The 20,049-nt window shown below is 29.3% G+C and overlaps 1 protein-coding gene across 1 annotated transcript in view; it reads right to left on the reverse strand.

Annotated features, from left to right (window-relative positions):
* Window positions 1–1,269: 1,269 nt before the first annotated feature.
* LOC133335879 (basement membrane-specific heparan sulfate proteoglycan core protein-like) overlaps window positions 1,270–20,049 on the reverse strand; it is a 31,627-nt gene continuing 12,847 nt past the window's right edge. The window contains exons 10-18 of the mRNA XM_061544172.1: window positions 14,724–15,212; window positions 10,831–11,030; window positions 8,452–8,727; window positions 7,461–8,386; window positions 6,970–7,387; window positions 6,681–6,912; window positions 6,202–6,618; window positions 5,993–6,140; window positions 1,270–1,332 (exon numbers count right to left, since the gene is read on the reverse strand). Of these exons, the coding sequence (XP_061400156.1) occupies window positions 1,284–1,332; window positions 5,993–6,140; window positions 6,202–6,618; window positions 6,681–6,912; window positions 6,970–7,387; window positions 7,461–8,386; window positions 8,452–8,727; window positions 10,831–11,030; window positions 14,724–15,212 (3,155 nt within the window). The 3' untranslated portion in view covers window positions 1,270–1,283. The remainder of the gene's footprint in view (window positions 1,333–5,992; window positions 6,141–6,201; window positions 6,619–6,680; window positions 6,913–6,969; window positions 7,388–7,460; window positions 8,387–8,451; window positions 8,728–10,830; window positions 11,031–14,723; window positions 15,213–20,049) is intronic.

The raw sequence follows: 20,049 nt of genomic DNA on the forward strand, positions 1-20,049 counted from the left end.
TTAGTAGTTTATTATGCATTTTTTGCCATTTTTGAGGTGTGGTGAGTTTTTATGGAAATTCACCACACCGCCAAAAATGTTGCAAATTGAAGGAAAAATTGTGTACTTAATGAAAATGCATAAATTTTGGAAATTCGCTTGTTATAAATCCTCCTTTTCAATGTATTTTTCTTAATTTAAGTAAAACAACCTCATTTTTAAGTATTTTTTTTTTAATAATTTGGCTTCTTTTATTTTCTATACTTAACAAACTTTTTACAATAGTTGTTTTATTTATGTGTTATTACAATTGTATTGGGATTTTTATATATATATTTTTTATTTTTACTTGCTTCTCTTATTTATTATATACCATTTTTGTTTCTTCTCTTATATATTTTTGTTTAGTTTCTTTTTTTTTGTGATTTAACATTTACAAAAAATATATATGTATGTGTAAAGAAACTAAAATACAAAATAAAATGGTAAAAATTAAATTAGTATTTTTTATTTTTATAATATTATTTTTAAAAAATGGCTTAATAAAATTATATTTAATTATTATATAATAATAAAAAAGGAAGCACACATTTAAGCGAATTTTTTTGTAATGGAATTCTATTTTTTTAAAGAGAAAAAAATTCATTTTTTTGAGTATAAAAAATAGGCAGAGATTGTGGATGAGAAGAGGAGGAAGAAGAATTGAGAATTCTGGGAATTTTGTAATTATTTTTTTTGGTAAATTTATTTTTTGTAACCATTATTTATAGAGGCCAGTATGTGGGATATATTGCATGCAAGGTTTTGTTATATCAATATGCTGCATTGTTGTTAAGCGTGTTATAGATTTTTTTTTATTTGTTTGTGCATTATCCATTTATTTCTATATTTTGTTCATATTTCGTTCGTAAGGGTTTTGGGGGTAGCAGGAAATTGGCGCGATATGTTATTCTTTTTCACTCACTTATCATTAAAAATATATATATGACACATTTGGATTCGTTTTGTTTGTTTTTTTAAATTAGTTTCATATTTTTTTCTTGTTGTTTAGTTAGTTTTGGCTTAATATTTATTTTTGTTTTTTTTTATTTCATAAAAAAATTGGAAACTAAATTAGTGGATTTTTTGTTTCTTTTGTTTAAAATTTTAATTTTTGATTTTGAGTTAATTTTTTTCTTCGTAGTTAATTTTTTTTTTTGGTTTGCAAAAGTGCAGTATTTTTTTATCCAAGTTGTTGTTTTTTTTTTAAGAAAAATTATAAAATAATAATTTTTTTAACTACTGGAAAAAAAAAACGAAAACTATTAAACGACTGGGGGCTCGGTACCATCGAAATCAACATCCTCATCCGCACTAAAAAAAGAAAAAATAAAATAAAAATAATTAAAATTTATAAAAAAATAAAATAATTAATTAATATAAAATTAAAAAAAAACAAGTGAAAAAGCGGTAAGTTCGGCCGGGCCGAACTTTGGATACCCTCCACCATAGATATATTGACAGGTACTAGAAATGAAAATATAGGGAACATACCAAAAAGTGGACCTATACCGACATTTCTAAAAACGGATTATGTAAACCATAATTAAAAATTTTAGAAAATTTTAAAGGATAATTATACTCTCAGCCTTATGGCTAATGAGGGTGTATAGACTTTAACACGGTGAAAATGTGTCTCATCGAAATATTGGTTCTAGACCCCATGTTTCTTTGGACCAAATCCGTTTCAGAAAATTTAGATTTCATCCAAACTTTGCCCATCTTATTATTTCTTCCAAGCTTAGTTCAAATTCTCGAACTTCCAATCAGGGGCTAGGTCTAAATGCGGCTATAGTTAATTATCGAACCTTACGTTCTAATTGTTTATCTCTCTATCCTCCGCAGGTGAAATGATTATAAAAGAGACTTAGAACCAAACTCAAAACGCGGAACAAATCAGATAACTATTTTAATATAAAAAAGGGGGTTATATGGGGACTACCCCAAAAAGGGGGTGAATATTAAAAATTTTTGGTAGAGAGATTTGTTACCATATACGACTACAAATTACCAAATTGCAGCAAATTCGGTTGAAAAATGCGCTCAAGAACCCCCAAATACCGAAAATTGGGGGTACCCTTATATGGGGGCTATCCGAAAAAATGGACCAATATTCATAATTTTTGGTGGAGAGATTTGGAACCTATTAGGAACCCAATGTACCAAATTTCAGCGTATTCGGTTGAAAAACGCGCTCAAGAACCCCAAAATTCCGAAAATGGGGGGGTACCCTTATATGGGGGATATCCGAAAAAATTCACATATGTTTATAATTTTTTGTGGAGAGATTTGGTACATATTAAGAACTCGAAATACTAAATTATAGCCAATTCGGTGGAAAAATACAATCAAAACCCCCAAAATACTGAAAATTAGGAGGTACCGTTATATGGGGGCTACCAGAAAAAGTGGACCTATATTTATAATTTTTTGTGGGGACATTAAGTACCCAATAAGAACCCAATGTACCAAATTTCAGCGTATTCGGTTGAAAAACGCGCCCAAGAACCTCAAAATACCGAAAATTGGGGGGTACTGTTATATGGGAGCTATGTCTAAACGTGGACCGATATATCCTATCTTCGAACTTGACCTGCCTGCAGACAAAAGACAACCCTATGCAAAATTTCAGCATCCTATCTCAATTCCTTCAGAAGATAGCGTGATTACAACAGACGGACGGACGGACAGACGGACGGACGGACATGGCTAGATCGTCTTAGAATTTTACCCTGATCAAGAATATATATACTTTATAGGGTCGGAAATGAATATTTCGATGAGTTACAAACGGAATGACAAAATTAATATACCCTCCATACTATGGTGGAGGGTATAAAAAATTATAAAAAAAATAAAAAAATAAAAATATAATATATAATATATAAAAATATAAATATATATATAAAAAAATATAAAAATAATTTTTGACAAAGTAATAAATAAAAATTATTTTAAAATATAATAAACAATTCCAATAAGACAGGGGGATGAAAGCGAGAAAGAGAGAACAAATGTAAACATTGTAATCATGTGTTACCAAAAAAAAACCGCTACAATGGCAGCACCTAACATTGCCATTTATGTGTGTGAGAGAGTGAAATAACGGGAAGAGATAAAATCAAAGCACAGTTGAATACAGTAACGGCGTCAGCTAACCGTGCTTAGGCCGTTTTTACATCCCATTGATGCTCTTTGAAAGTTTATGTAAGGCGTTTAGGTCGTTTTTTTTCTCAAGAGTTGCCACATTTTAAAAATTATTTTAAAATATATTTATTATTTTAAAAAATAAATAATAATAATAAAAAAATATTTTCAAATAAATTTTAAAAATATGTCATATTTTCTCAAATTTATTATTTTTTTCTTCTTAATTTTATATATAATACACATACATTATGCTATAATATCAATTATTGATTTATTTCACAGCGCTTTATAAGATATATATTTTTTTAATTTAATTTTTTTATTTAATAATATTTTATTTATTATAATATCTTAGTTATTGTAATAGTACACTTTTTGAGATAACAATTAAAATCAAATCAGAGGCAGTAATATACCAAAGGAACGTATTTCTTTGCTTAATTTTTTTTAGATTTTGAAAAAAAAATTGAAAAAATATAATTTTTACAAAAAAAAAGAAAATACGATTTTTTAAAATAATTTTTTGAAAAAATAATTTTGGATTTTTATAAAATAATTTTGAAAAAAATTTTGTATTTTTTTAAATAATTTTTTGAAAAAATATAATTTGTATTTCAAAAAAAAAAAAAATATATATATATATATATATATAAAAATCATGTTCAAAATGGTTAACAAAAATTTTGAAGTTATTTTATTAAAAAAGTTTCATTTGTTAAAAAATTAAAAAAATATATATTTAATTTCCAAAAAAAAATTTTTTGACTTAAAAAAAATAATTTTTTGAAAAATTAAAATTTTAATTTCAGAATGAATTCTGTTTAAAATGATTATTGAATATTTATAAGTTTAAAAAAATATTAAGAAAAAATAATTTGTTAAAAAAAATTAAAAAATTTTTTTTTTTTGAATTATTTCGAAAACTTCGAAAAAAGCATTAATTCATGTTAAAAATGCTTTTTAATTATATTTTGGAAACAAATTTTATTTCGGAAAAATTAAAAAAATATGTCTTTAAAAATATTTTTTTTATTATTTTTTTAATAATTTTGGATTTTTTTTTTAAATAATTTTTTGAAAAAATCTAATTTGTATTTCAATAAAAAGATATAAAAATATTCATGTTGAAAATGGCTAATAAAATTTTTTAAGTTATTTTATTAAAAAAAGTTTAATTTGTTAAAAAAAAAATTTAAAAACAATTTAAAAAAAATAATTTTTTGCAAAATTAAAATTTTAATTTCAGAATGAATTCTGTTATATGATTATTGAAAGATTAAGAAAAAATAATTTGTTGAAAAAAATTTTTTTAAATGGAATTATTTCGAAAATTTCGAAAAAAAAATAATTCATGTTAAAAATGCTTATTAATTATATTTTGGAAACAAATTTTATTTTGAAAAAATTAAAAAAATATTTTTTTTTATTATTTTTTTAGTAATTAACAAATTCCCTTTTCCTTTTTTTGAAATAAAAATAATTTTTTAATAATAATTTTTTGATAAAAATAATTTTGTTTTTTAAATCATTTTTTGATTGAATATAACATTTATTTTCAAATAAAAAAAAAATTAATTCAAAAATATTTTTTTTTTTGGAAGTTAAAAATGCATGTTAAAAAAATTATTTTGTTTTAAATATATTTTAAATCATTTAAAACTATTTTTTGTTTTTTTTTTCTATTTAAAAAAAAAAAAATAAATAAATAAAATAACTCCTCAACATTTTAATAACAATACTTAATAATTTTATTAAAAGCTTAGCTATTTTCATTGTTTTTATTTGCTATAACAATTATGGATATTTTGCTATAATTTAATAATTAATATTTTTTTATATTTTTCCTATAAATATTTATGATATGTTACAAATGCCTTATATATTTAAATGATATTTATTTTTGGATATGAGAGTGTGTTGGTTTTTATGATTTTTTTATTCCCAAAAATGTGATTCATTTTAAGATTGGTAAAATAAAGGGATTTTTTAATTAAAATCCAAAGCGAAAAAAAGTTAAATTGGCCACACTGAACAATTCCAATAAGAAAGGGAGATGGGAGAGAGAAAGCGAGAATGAATGTAAACATTGCAATCACGTGTTACCAAAAAAAACCGCTACAATGACATCACCTACCATTGTCATTTATGTGTATGTGAGAGAGAGAGTGAAATAACGGGAGGTGATGAAATCAAAGCACAATGAAAACAGTAACGGCGTCAGCCAACCGTTGCTTAGGCCGTTTTTACACCCCATTGACGCTCTTTGAATGCCTGTGTAAGGCGTTTAGGTCGTTTTTATTTCTCTAGTGTTGCCATATTTTTACCAACCTTAAAGAAATTGTGGGAAAATTGACTTTTATGGACTTTTTCGGTTATTTCCTCCTCTAAATTCCCATTCTTTATGTTTTTAGGGAGATTTTAAAAAATAACATAAAATTCCCCCTACTCAGCACCATGGATTCCAATAGATGACACATAATTGTCATAATTAAACCCAAACTTGATATGTGGTGATGATGAAGAGATCTCCGTGGAGGATGTGATGAATAAAAATTATAGAAAAAATTACAAGAATGCAGAGAGGAACCACTTGTCAGAATTGTCGAAAATGGAGGATGAGGATACATTATGTGTACCGGCGGAGGTTGATCGAAATCATCAAACATATTGGGATCGAAGTGGAATTCATTTTTAATAAATAAATCATTATCAACTAAACTAGAGGGTATCCAGTTCCTGATTTTTTTGTTTTTGGCAGCATGAGAGAAAATAAATATTTTTTTAGAGGGAGATAGGAGGAGAGATTAAAAAAATTGATACTTACTTTGGACAGGTGTCAACATTGTTACCGCTTATAGCTACTTTGCCTACTTCTATGATACCGCTAGCTTCACCTTCAACAACTCGTACACAACCGTTAAAGTGATGCTTGTAACGGCCACCGGTAAAGGATTCGAGATTGGGAGCGCCACCTAAAGGAAAAATAAAATTAAAAATCCCTTTCCTTAAAAAAATCCAAATCTCCTGACTTACCAATAAACACATGTCCCGGCAGGCTCATTGTATCTTTACCCGTATCCTTGGTCTCATCGGCATACAAGATATGATCCAATTCCAAAATGGCCGTATTATCCGTGCGTTTAATCAACAGAATATGACGGATACCATCATCGACACGTTTATCGGGGTTGCGTATGACCTTCTCCTCGCCATTCAAACGGAATGCAAATTCGGCAATACCATCAACAATGGCTACAGCCATAAAATCTTGTCCCGTGTAGGCCTCACCCTTGGGTTGACCCCACCATAACAGCAAACCATCGGGAGCGGTTGTGGAAAAGACCATGGCAGCACTGGAGAATTTCTGTTCAACCTGTTCATCGAACTGGGAACGATTCAGTTCCAAATAACCATTACCATGGAAATTGGCATCGAATTGTAGGGAAATATCTAGGATAGGGAATTTTTTATTTAAAAAAATATTCCATCATTTTTTTCCATTCCAAACTTACGATCTTCACAATGTTTGCCGGCAAAGCCGATATTACACAAACAAACGGCCTCGTCGTTTTCTACCACACATGTGCCGCCATTTTCACAGGGATCACTAGAGCAGGCATTCTGTTCGACATCGTTGTCAAAGGTTTCGTTTTGTTCGATTTCATTGATTTCGCCGCAGTTTTGAATATTGGCAGCATCCTGGATATCGGCAATCAGATTCAATTGACGTTGGCCCTCGTAGAGCTGTAATCAAAAATATTGTTAAAAATGACTAAAATCCGAAATTTTTTGCCTACTTACATTCGATATACAACCATCGAAACCTTGTGTAATATTCACATCACGATTCAGCGTGATCTTTTCATGATCGAATCCGCCAATATACATGGGGGTCTTAATGTATAGGGTTCTGGCGGCTCCCGCTGCCTTGGCCTTCTGTTCAGGATCAGTGCCCACCCGCAAGATGCCTTCACCGAAACGGCGGGCAATTTCAATTTCGGTCCATTTGTTTGCGGGCAAGGGATGCAGCGACCTCACAACAACCGGTTTCAAACGGGCACCGGTATTGATGATCAGTTCGACATGTTTGTTACGCAAGACGACGGCCACATAATCACCACTGGGTAGACGAGATTCGGCGGCATAGAGGAGAACGGCATCTTCAAGGGTGTTGGGTCGGATTTGGAATTTGATGTTGAGCTTGGAGGCACGGGGGGTACTGGAAGAAATTGATAAAAATGGGGGATTATTAAGTATAGTTTCTGAAAATTCGATAGCTCCCGATAACTTACCCATAGGCAGCGAAGCTGTTCTTCTTAAACGCCAAACTGTTCTCATTCAAATGTTCGATGTACTGACAGCGATCGCCGGTCTTGTTGAGGGGACACAAACATTCCATGCCAGTTTCGGTGTTTTCACAACGTCCAGTTCCGCAAATACCCGGGGTACATTGAGTACCCTCAATGGCACAGTGGCGTCCTGTCCAACCCTGTTGACACACGCAGGTATAACCCATTTCAGTCTGCGACTCCAGGCAGATGCCGCTGTTCGAGCAAGGGTTGGTATCGCAAGGCTTGCATGCGGTAATGCCCTCCTTCATCTTGGCCTCTTTCATCAGCTCAATAATGCTGTCCTGCAGGGTCAAACGGCTAATGCAACCGGCAAAGCCAACCTGTTGTTCAATAGCTTCATCGGGTAAAATGTCCCAGCTGGGTACACCACCCAAATACAAATCTTCAACCAAATCCAGGGAGGAGGAGGCGGACAAAGTGGGGAAGGCAATCGGATGTTGACCATCGACCTGCATGTAACCATCACGACGGAAACGATGAACCCTAATGGTGTGCCATTCATTCAACTCCAAGGCTTGTTCGCCACGAACAATCATCGTCTTGCCATCCAAATCGAAGCGGAATTCGGGATACTGGTCATTCAGGGAGAGGGAAATATAATCGCCATTGCCACGCTTCTGGCCGTTGAAGAGCAACAGACCATCACCTTGTTCTGGGCGGAATGTAATATCGAAGTTGAATTTAACATAGGAATCACGCAGCGTGGGGAAGGACATATAGCTCAGGGGTTCCTGATGGAAATGCGGAATGGCACCGGTCACAACCAGAATTGTGGGATAATCCACCGATTCGCCATTGGGAGCGGTGGCTGTGCACACATAGGTACCGGCATCATTGGCTTGAACATTTTGCAGGCTCAAAGTATCCTGAAAATCCCGAAAAATAATTTAAAATCCCCATTTTCCCCAGGGTTGCCACCATATCTACTTACACTTAAAATATCCGTGCCCATTTGCATTTGTCCGTACTGGCGTGACCATCTGTAATGGGGCGAAAGATGCCCATCCTCAGCATCGCAGTGCAACTTCACGGCAGATCCCACATCGGCATGCTCAATCTTGGGATGTTTCCATTCATGGGTATTGGCTTCGATGGCCAATTCATAGCTGGTGGTGTAGAGGTCGCCCTCGTCGGTCTTGCATTTGCACAGATAGTTGCCAGCATCGGCGGGTGTAACATGGTTGATGATCAAACGATTGCCGATTTGCTAAAGGGAAGAACATAAATATTAAATTTCACATAATTATCGAAAGTCGATAACACAAAGTTATCGAAGTATAACAAGAGATATATATAAAATATGTGCAAAAAATGAATTGTATCAAAAAAATTAAATTTTTACCAAAAATTGTATTTATCGATAACATTTGCCCTACTAATCGATTTCAATAAATCCAAATTTTTCGTTAAAAATCATTTATATGTCAAATTTAATAATATATTATTAATAACATACAATTGCAATGATCAATTTCGATACAAATCGATTTTTATCGATAACGATAATTCCATAAACGATAAATTTATCGATAAAAAAGGATTTATAATTAAAATTTATTAATTTATAAATAAAAATATACAATTTTTATGACAATTTTCAATAGAATCGATTTTTATCGATAACGATAACTCAATAATCGATTTCCATAAATCAAATTTATCGCTCAAAAAGTAATTTCTAATAAATCTCTCAGTTTAATATTCGCAAATTTTGCAAAAAAGAACATAATTTCCGATTTATCGAAAATCGATAACTCAAAACTTATCGATATTTTAACGATTTTCAAAAAACATTAATTTATATTTTCATCAAAATTTATTAATTATACTTAGAATTAATTTTTAATCCGATTTTTTGGGTCGATAACTCAATAATGGGGTCGATAACTCATCGATAAATTGCAGTTCTTGATCGAAAAATGACTTTTTATGATTTTCTATTTCAAATATATAATATAAATTCAAATTTGATAAATTAAATTCATATTTTCAATTGAAAAATTGATTTATCGAAATTCGATAATTATCGATAAATCCAGTGTTTTTACTAGAATAATTACTTTTAACCATTATCTATTACAAATATGCTAAATTTGATCAAATTAATACATATTTTCAAAAGTAAAATCGATTTAATGGAATTCGATAACTCAACATTTATCGATAATTTGAATGGTTTATAAGAAAAATTAATAAATACTTCCTGAAATTGTTAACATATTCGTATTGCGTAAGTATTTAAAAGAGAAAATTGAATTTATCGTATTTTTATGCAATTTATCGAAAAATTATTAATTATCGATTTCGATAAATCATTGTTATCGCTTGATAAATGACGTATTAATGATCAAGAACTAAAATGCTATCAAATAGGTAAAAAAAGACATTATTCCAAGGCAATTAAGGATTTATCGAGATTCGATAACTCGTAATAATCGATAAAGAAATTCAATTTTTAATAGAATTTCATCGAATTTATTATTAAAACGTTTAAAACAACTATATGCTGTTTAAAATTGCCATTTAAATTAAATATATTGAAAATTTACGAATTATCGATTTCGATAAGTCATAGTTATCGTTTGATAAATGATTTAAAAATGATCTAGAATCAGAATTTTATCAAATAGGTTAAAAAATACACATTATTTCGAAGCAAATAAGAATTTAACGAAATTCGATAACTCGTAATAATCGATAAATTATACAATTTATAATAAAATGTTATCGAATTTATAATTGAAAAGTTTTAAAATTATAATAAAGCATTTAATGAAAATAAATTTATCAAAAATCGATAAATTATCGATTTATCTCAAAATCGATAAATGATCGATTTATCTCAAAATCGATTGATTATCGATTTATCTCGAAATCGATAAATTATCGATTTATCTCGAAATCGATATATTATCGATTTATCTCGAAATCGATATGTTATCGATTTATCTCCAAATCGATTAATTATCGATTTATCTCGAAATCGATAAATTATCGATTTATCTCGAAATCGATTAATTATCGATTTATCTCAAAATCAATATATGATCGATTTATCTAAAAATCAATAAATGATCGATTTATCTAAAAATCAATAAATGACCGATTTATCGTAAAACGATAAATGATCGATTTATCGTAAAATCAATAAATGATCGATTTATTTCAAAATCGATAAATTATCAATTTATCGAAAATCGATAAATCATGGATTTATCGATAAATCATTGATTAATCGAAAATCGATAAATTATTGATTTATCGAAAATCGATAAATTATCGATAAAATTTTCTATTGTTTTTCACTCACCTTAATATGTAATGGCAATGGCCGACCATCGGCTCTCTCCCAAACGACATCGGTGTAGCTGTTATCGGAGGAATAGCACTCCACTTCGGTGGATTCGCCAACGCGCAAATTCGAATGTTGCTGATCCAATTTCAAACTTAAGTCACGATGACGTGGCGTGGTGGTGGAATAGTGTGGAAGTGGGGCCGGAGGATAAACGGCTGTTTGTTGTTAACATGTTTGATTTTGTTTTAAATTTTGCAATTTGTTTTTTTGTTGTAGAACCAATTATTTGTTGTTGTTGGTGGTGGTGGTTTTGAGAGATTTGTGTGTGGGTGGTGGTGGTGGGTTGTGAGGTTTTGTGCATGTGGACATGGATGTGTGTGTGTGCGTGGTTGGATTTTGAATTTTTCCAGGATACAACGCAGTTAGAAATCACAACAAAAATTTGTTTCGGAGCCAATTGAGTGGAACAAAAAATTTTTGGGTTAGGATATTTTCGGTTTGGTTTTGAAGATTTCGGATTCAGCAACATTTTTTTTTGTTTGAGAAAAATTCGTGGTGTTTTTTTTCGATTTTGTTGTTGTTGATGATGATGGACGATGGATCACATGTTTCGATTCGAAAGATTTTTTAAATATTTTTTTTTTTTTTTTGATGATGAAATTTCACAGCATTACACAGACACAGGATGAGATCACATAGACAACGTTCAGGGTGAAGAATTTCGACATAATTTTGGTTGGTGCGAATATTTTTTTTTAGCCATGGTTTGGATTTCGATTTGGATTTTGTTTTTGGTACGAAAGAGAAGGTGAAAAATACATAAAAATAAACATAAATATTGTTAGCGATTTTTTTGTAAAGCAATAATTTTGAGAAGTTCGATAAGACAAACAAACAATGATCAATACATTTTTTTTCATATAATTTTTTTCAACTAAATTACACAACATATACGAAATTTTTTTAAAATACAAATAATTACTGGTTTTAAGGAGATATGTTTATAGAATTTTTTTAAAAATAATTTTGAATATAAACCCAACACCTTAGATTTAAAAAAAAAACTTTTTTTTCAAATTTGGAAAAAAATGTTTTAAAGGAGACATTAATATAATCTGAAAACTTCCATTAAGTCGATAATTAATGAATGTTTACAAAAATTTTCCAAAATATTGCATAAAAACCATAAAACGATTTTCGATAAATTTCGATAACTGGGATTTTACGAAGTAAGTGTCTTTAAATAAACCGGAAATTAAAGCAAATACAAATATTAAGGAAATTTTGACAGAATTTTAATAAAAACTATGCAAAAATCCAAAAAATCTATTTCGATAAATTTCGATAAGTGGAAAATTGTCAATAAAATGCATTTAAACATATCGGAAACTAAAGCATTCACGGTTTTTAATGGATTTTAGAATGATTCAATACAAATCTAAGCAAAAAGTGCCAAAAAATCGTAACACTATTTTCGATAAATTTCGATAAGTGGAATTTAATGGAAAATATGCATATTAATCATTTTGAAATAATAGTTAATAAATAGATTTAATAAAATTTGAAAAGAAATTTTTCACAAACTAGCCGAAAATTGAAGAAAATCTATTTCGATAAATTTCGATAAGTCGAATATTGTGAATAAAATGCTTTTAAACTTATTCCAAACTAAAGCAAATACGAAAACGTACAAATAAATTATACCCATTGAAAATTTTGCAGCATTTTGTAATATATCCTGTATTATATATTACATTTATCGAAAGTTATCGAAAAGTATTTTTTGGAAAAATTTCGCATTTTAATTACAATTTTGTTTCTATATGTGCAAATAAATATTCGTTTTGATAATTATGTTGAACTTTTTTACATTTTCATTTGTAAAACTGCATTCATCGAGAGTTATCGAAATTTGTTTTTATAAAAATGTTGTTTTTTTACTGTAATTTTTATTCTAAATATGCCTATAACTAATCGCTGCGAAAATTTTGTATAATATTTCTGCACTTACTTTGTAAAATTACAATTATCGAAAGTTATCGAAAATTATTTTTGAAATTAAGTCGTTTTTGAAACGCAATTTTTTTTTGCTAGGTATGTGGAGAAAAGTTTTCTATGTAAATTTTGTATTTTTTTCTTTATTTTCCTTTGTAAAATTGCATTTATCGAAAGTTATCGAAAATTATTTTTGAGATAACGTCGTTTTTCCAACGGAAATTTTATTGTTAGATATGCAGAGCAATGTTTTATGTGAAAATTTTGTAAAATTTCTTGGCATTTATATTATAAAATTGCATATATCGAAAGTTATCGAAAATTATTTTTTGAACAATTTAATTTTATAATAGGATTTTTATTTCTAGACGAACATACAAATAATCTCATTGGAAATTTGGTAATGTTTGTCTGCATTTCCCTTGTAAAATAGCATTTATCGAAAGTTATCGAAAACTATTTTTTGAAAAATTTCGTTTTTTTAACGGCAATTTTATTGCTTGATTTGTGTTGAATAGTTTTCTTTAAAATTTTCGTACAATTTTTCAGTATTTCCTTTGTAAAATTGCATTTATCGAAAGTTATCGAAAATTATTTTTGAGATAACATGTTTTTTTTAATTGAATTTTATTGCTAGGTATTTGGAGAATAGTTTTCATTGATAATTTTGTAAAATTTTCTTGTATTTTCCTAGTAAATTGACATTTATCGAAAGTTATCGAAAAAATTTTTTGACATAACGTCGTTTTTTAACCGGAAATTCATTGCTGGATATGTGGAGAATAGTTTTCTTTAGAAATTTTGTAATTTATTTCTATATTTTCCTTGTAAAATTGGATTTATCGAAATTTTTTTTTTTAAATTTTCATTTTTTTTTAATTTTTTATAGATGATATTAATGTCTCCTGTAAAACATAATAAAAATTACTTAAAATTTAGGGGTTTTTATTTACAAAATTTTGGTTGAATTAGAATTTTTCTTTCTATTTTTGTTCTAAATTAGAGGTTAGTTAAATAAATTTTAGTAAATAAACAAACACATGCAAAGAAATTATCCTTTGTTTTTACAAAATATTTTACACAAACAAAAGCATGATTAATTTTGTACAAGTCTGGTGATGATAATGGATAATGAAAATTATGGTGAATTTTTAAGGGTTAGATTATATTTTTACAAATACAAATATTTTTTATTTTTTTTTTAATATTCCTAAAAACAAGATTTCAATTCCTAATTAAAACATTCCTTCAAGTTACACATACATACAAACACACACGCACATAAAACTGTTATTAAAATCCATTTCTCCCATTTATTCTCACTCCCTCTCTCGTGTTCATTCCCATTTTGTTCCCAGTGTGTGTTTGAAGTTTTGCGTGTGTGTGTGTTTGCGAGTGGTTTTGTTTGCAGAGTGTTGCCAATCTATGTGCCAACTCTAAACGTTTGCAGTGTTGCATTTTGTCAAAAAAACATGTGTTGCAGAGGTGGGCATTCTTAATTAAGCAAAGGTGTTTTTTTATTTTTATATTTTGTTGTTGTTTTGGTTGGCCACGTTGCCAACCATTTGCGTGTCGACTTTTTTCGACCATGTGCCATCATGTTTTGTTTAGCTACCATTATTTTAGAATAAATGCCATTGCCAAACCTACTATTTCGATTTTGTTGTTTAACTAAATAACAAAAATACAACAACAAAAAAGAATAGAAAATTTAATTGTGATTATCGTTAACAAAAAATTGTGGTGGTGTACGTTGTTGTTTTTTTTTTGAGTTTGCATTGTGTGGTGTACAAAATATTTTTGTTTTTTTTCAAATATCTAATTTTTTTCAAAACTTTTTTCCACAATTAACATAGAAAAAACAAATAAAATTCTGTTTTTTTTTTGTTTTGGTATAGAAAATTAAAACCAACCGAATTTCGATTTCATATGGAAAACATCTTGTCTACTGCTGGTGCTGATTGGGGCCATGAGGGGCCGCTTATGTGCCATGCCGGAGGTGCTTCTCCTTTTTGGGGCCACAAAAGGGAATTTCCTTTTATTCCGTATGCCGCCGGATATCATCGAGTGTTGCTGTTGATAGTTATGTTTCTTCCAACGCTTATAGGAGGAATTCGGTTTGGACAAGCTGATCGTTGAGCCGGCGGCACCCGCTTCACTGCGACTACAATTGAACTCATCCGAATGATCGGTACAATCGTGTATGCCATCGCAGACCATGTGTTTGGCAACGCAGGTATTCGGATGGGAGACACACTTGAAATCGGTGGGCAAACAGGCACCGCTATTTGTGTTATAGACCGAGGCGGGACCACCACCAAGCTTGGTGGTGGAGGTCATTGCAGCTGGTGGGGTATCGGGTGTCAGTGGTTTGGTTATGATTTCTCTCATGGTTTTATAGTCTTTTCGGGGTTCGGGTTATTTGGCATTTTTTGTTATAAAAATTACAATTGGGAGATTTTTGTTTGTTTTTGCCCAAAAGATCGTTGTGTGTAGGTAGTGTTGTATTTAAAAATTTTTTTTTCGAAGCGGAGGGGATTATATAAATAAACATATTTAGTTACAAAAAATTTTTATTTTTCAGCAAAAAAATTAATAACAAAAAGAAAGATATAAGCCAAAAATAATACTGTTTAAATTTAAACAAAATGCAAGAGGGGGGCGGGGAGGGATTGGTAAACAGAAAAAAGTGTAGGGGGCAATTTTTGGGGGTACTCATGCCAATTACTCATAATGTAAGTGTAGGGGTCACAGTGGGAATTTTCTCATAAACGATTTATAGAACCCTAAGACACACAAATAAACACCAAAAAATGAGGTTGGTAATGCGAGAGAGAGAGACAAAATAAACGCCACATTTTTCGGTACACAGAGGGAAAGGAAAAATTATTTCGATATCTTTTTCTTTTAAGGCTGTTCTTTTAATATAATGAAAATTTTTTATTTGTCTATTTTTCATTTTATTTTTTAGGGATTTTTTTTCTAAATATTTTTCTATTATTTTTTTTGTTTGTATGTGAAAAAAATATCGATATTTTTTTTTTGAAATTATCTAAAAATACCTATTTAATTAGCAAAAAATGCAACGAAATTAAATGCATTTGAAAAAAATGCGTTCAAATGCCTTTTAACCACCTTGAAAACAAATTAACCTTTTAAACACTCCCATCTCTGTGAGAAGAAAACAGCAACAACAACAACAACATATAAATCCCTTGTCTTTTGTGGTTGGCAATACTACAACAATAACAAAACAATGGCATGCAATAAACGGTTGTTTTGCTTGTACGCTTCTCCCACCCACCCACACTGTGTTGGTTGGCAATACAACAACAATAACGACTGATTCTTTGTTACTCTCCCACCTACCTACTCTGAGTGAGTGTTGGGAAAAACCGTTGGTACAGCGTTATTGTTGTTATTGCAGCCCTATTGCTTTCACACAATGTACTGTGATGACAATCGTTGGCCGAGTAAGACTCGGGTCGTTAAGGATCGTAGAACACGACTGCCGTGAAACCGAGAAACGAGCATAGCGTTGTTGTTGTTACTGTTGTTGTGAAGACTACGCCAACATAACAATGCCTACGATTGTTTGCTTCTCCCACCCACCCACACTGTGTTGGTTGGCAATACAACAACAATAATAATAATATCAGTTACATTCCATAACGGCTGCCTGTTTGTTACTCTCCCACCCATCTACTCTGAGTGAGAGTTGGGAGAAACCGTTAGCAACGCATTGTTGTTGTTGCAGCAGCCTATTGCTTTCACACAATCGACTGGGGTGAGAGACGTTGGATGAGTAAGACTCGGGGGTTGTTAAGAATCGTAGGCCCCCGACTGTCGTGGAAACGAGAAACGAGCGTTTTTGTTGTTACTGTTGTTGTTAATACTACGCTAACATAACAATGCCTACGGTTGTTTGCCTGTACTCTGTTTACCTCTCTCTCTCTCACATACACACACGGTTGCTCTGCGAGTGATAAACGTTGGTTAACTGCATTGTAGTTGTTATTGTGTTGCTAACACAACAGTGATATCAATTGATGGCTGTTTTGTTTGGTTTTGTTTGTAATCACCCTGTTACACTGAGAGTGAGCATGTTTAACGAGAAATACTGTGTTTACATTGCTGAAAAGGGGGAAACCAGGGTGCTAGCATTGCAATAATGTCATTAAACAAATTAAACGATATTTTCTAGATAAAGTGGGCATTTTTTTAATTTAATTAAAAAAAAATAAAACCATTTAATTAAAAAAAATTAATACTGTTTTTTTTTTGTGACTAATTCTAAATTTTTTGGGGAGGATTTTGTTATGGGTTTTGGAACAAAAAAAATTGTTTTTTACTAAAAAAAAATAAAAGAAACATCAAACTAAAAATACAAGGTAAATTATATTATTATACAACAATTAAAAAAAAACAAATGTGAGAGAACACATTTATGGGGACACGACGGACACAAGGTTTAAATACTATGGAGAAAAAAACAAAATGGAGTTACACAAAATGTGGATAAAGTGATATTTTCTTGTTGTTGCTATGATGTTTTTTTTTGGGGGTTTAGGGACTACACAAAATTACGAAAACTAGAAACTTCCTGGTGCCAATTACGAAAAATTATTAATAAAAAACGAAACTAAATTCTACGCGTGTAAACGGCTAAAAAAATTAAAAATTAAAATGTTTAAATTTTCTAATTAGAAAAAATTTAAAAAAAAATATTCAACTAAATAATAAAAAATTAGAACTTTTTTGTTTGTCAACAAATTGTGGTGAGAAGAAAAAATAATAGAAGAACATAAATTATGATTTTAACACACCTTTGCAGATATACAGAACCAAGCAAGGTATATCATTAACGCTGTGACCTCCTTTAAAATTTTCATTTATAAAAAAAAATTAAGTTTTATGGAATTTTTTTTGGTTTAGTTTTTTGTTTTGTTTTTTGGTTAACAATGATGATGAATGATGTGTAGAGTTTTGTTGGTATATATAATTTTTTTTTAATATTTTTTTCGTATGGTTTGATAGTTTAATATTAAAAAAAGTTTTTTTTTTATATATAAAAGAAGAAAATATGCAAAAAAGAAGAAAATCAGAGAAAATTATTCAATAGTTCAATAAAAAAAATAAATTAATAAATATATATAAAAAAATTAAATAAATATATAAAATGAATATATGTATGTAGTTTTTTTTTGTATGTATGAGGGTAAATAATGTATGTCTATATACATTTTTATGTATAATTTTTTTTTTGGACTAATCATAAAATAATTTTTTTATTATATATTTTTTTTTTTTGAAAAATAACTGATTTAACTTATTATTGTGTAAATTACAAAAAAAAACAAATATATTATTTACCAAAAACATTTAATAATAAGAAAAATGTTACAGCAAAATTGGTTATTTACACAAAGTGCTACAAAACAAATGAATTATTATTGTTTCCATAATAATTTACCATAAGGGGGATAATGGGTTTTTGAGTTGTATAAAAAATTAATAAAATTAAAAAATTAAAAAAAAAATAAAAAAAAAATAAAAAGTCAAAATATGTCTACAATACATGGTATTTTTATATTAAAAATCCATGTTCCCAGATGTCCATAAGTCAAGCTACTTGAATACACCAACATTTCAATCAAAAACTCCAAAAATAACCTAACTTTCCTTGTCGATAAATATCGATAAATTAAATTTAAAAGCCTGAAACAGGATTTTTGTTTTTAAAATAATATTAAAAACAGCCAATTCATATAAAGCCTCATAAAAAATATTTGCCAATTCCCAAATATTCTCAATTTCCGAATTTTCATTTTCGATAAATATCGATAAGTCAAAAATTTTTCACTATGCATGGTTTTTTACGATAAAAATACATTTTCCCAAATGTCCATAAGTCCAGCTACCCAATTCCACCAACATTTCAATAAAAAATTACAAAAAGTAACCTAATTTTCGTTTACGATAAATATCGATAAATTAAATTTGAAGAACCTGAAAGGGGATTTTTGTCTTAAAAATAATCTTAAACCCATTCAATTGATATAAAGTCTCATAAAATTATTTGCTAGATCTCAAAATTCTCAATTTCCAAATTTTTATTTTCGATAAATTCCGATAAGTCAAAATTTTTTTACTTTAAATGGGTTTTTAATGATAAAAATACATTTTCGCAGATGTCCATAAGTCAAGCTACTCAAATCCACCAACATTTCAATCAAAAATTACAAAAATAACCTAGTTTTCCCTTTTTGATAAATATCGATAACATAAGGGGATTTTTGTCTTAAAAATAACATTTAAACCAGTCAATTGATATAAAGCCTCATTAAAGTAGTTGCCAACTCCCTAAATTCTCAATTTCCGAATTTTTATTTTCGATAAATTTCGATAAGTCTAAATTTTGTAATCATATATGGATTTTTTAGGATAAAAATATATTATTCCATATGTCCATAAGTCAAGCTACCCAAACCCACCAACTTTTCAATCAAATATTACAAAAATAATCTAATATTCCACTTCGATAAAAATCGATAAATCGAGTTTAGTATCGATAACAATTTTTTTTGTATAAAAATAATGTTTTAATAACTTTTCCCATAAAATCTCATAAAAAGGTGAGACAGACATATGTCTTTACAAAATTCATCGTGTGATCTCCCCCTAACTACAAATCTTACAGTGTGATCCCCCCTATTAAGAACAACTCAAAAACCCAGTAGAACCCTGTTGAAAGTGGTGAAAATTATTAATAAAAATTAATAATAATTTTAAACAAATACTTTGTGTGTAAAAAATTTTTTATAAGTGTTGTGCGTATGTATGTGTATGTGTAAAATTATTTAAATATTTATATATAAAAAAGTGAGGTTAAATTATAATTATTAATACAAAACAAATATATATGTTTACATTTTCGAATATAAAAAAAAAAACTGACGACTGAATAATGATTTGAAAATAAAAAATATTTTTAATAAAAAAATTGGTTTGAAACTGACTGAAAAGTAATGTATTGGGGAACTTTTGACACAAAACAGCTGATTGGGGTAAACAGCTGATTGGGGTAAACAGCTGATTGGGGTAAACAGCTGACTGGGGTAAACAGCTGATTGGGGTAAACAGCTGTTGATGTAGCCCCATTTGGTGATGACTTTAAAACAAAAATGAATGACATGATTTGTCGCATGATGAAAAAAATAAATGTAAGACAAAATAAAT

Source organism: Musca vetustissima, unplaced genomic scaffold (assembly GCF_032173495.1).
Source record: "Musca vetustissima isolate MV318-11 ecotype Yass unplaced genomic scaffold, APGP_CSIRO_Mvet_v1 utg68122, whole genome shotgun sequence".
Lineage (NCBI taxonomy): Eukaryota > Metazoa > Arthropoda > Insecta > Diptera > Muscidae > Musca > Musca vetustissima.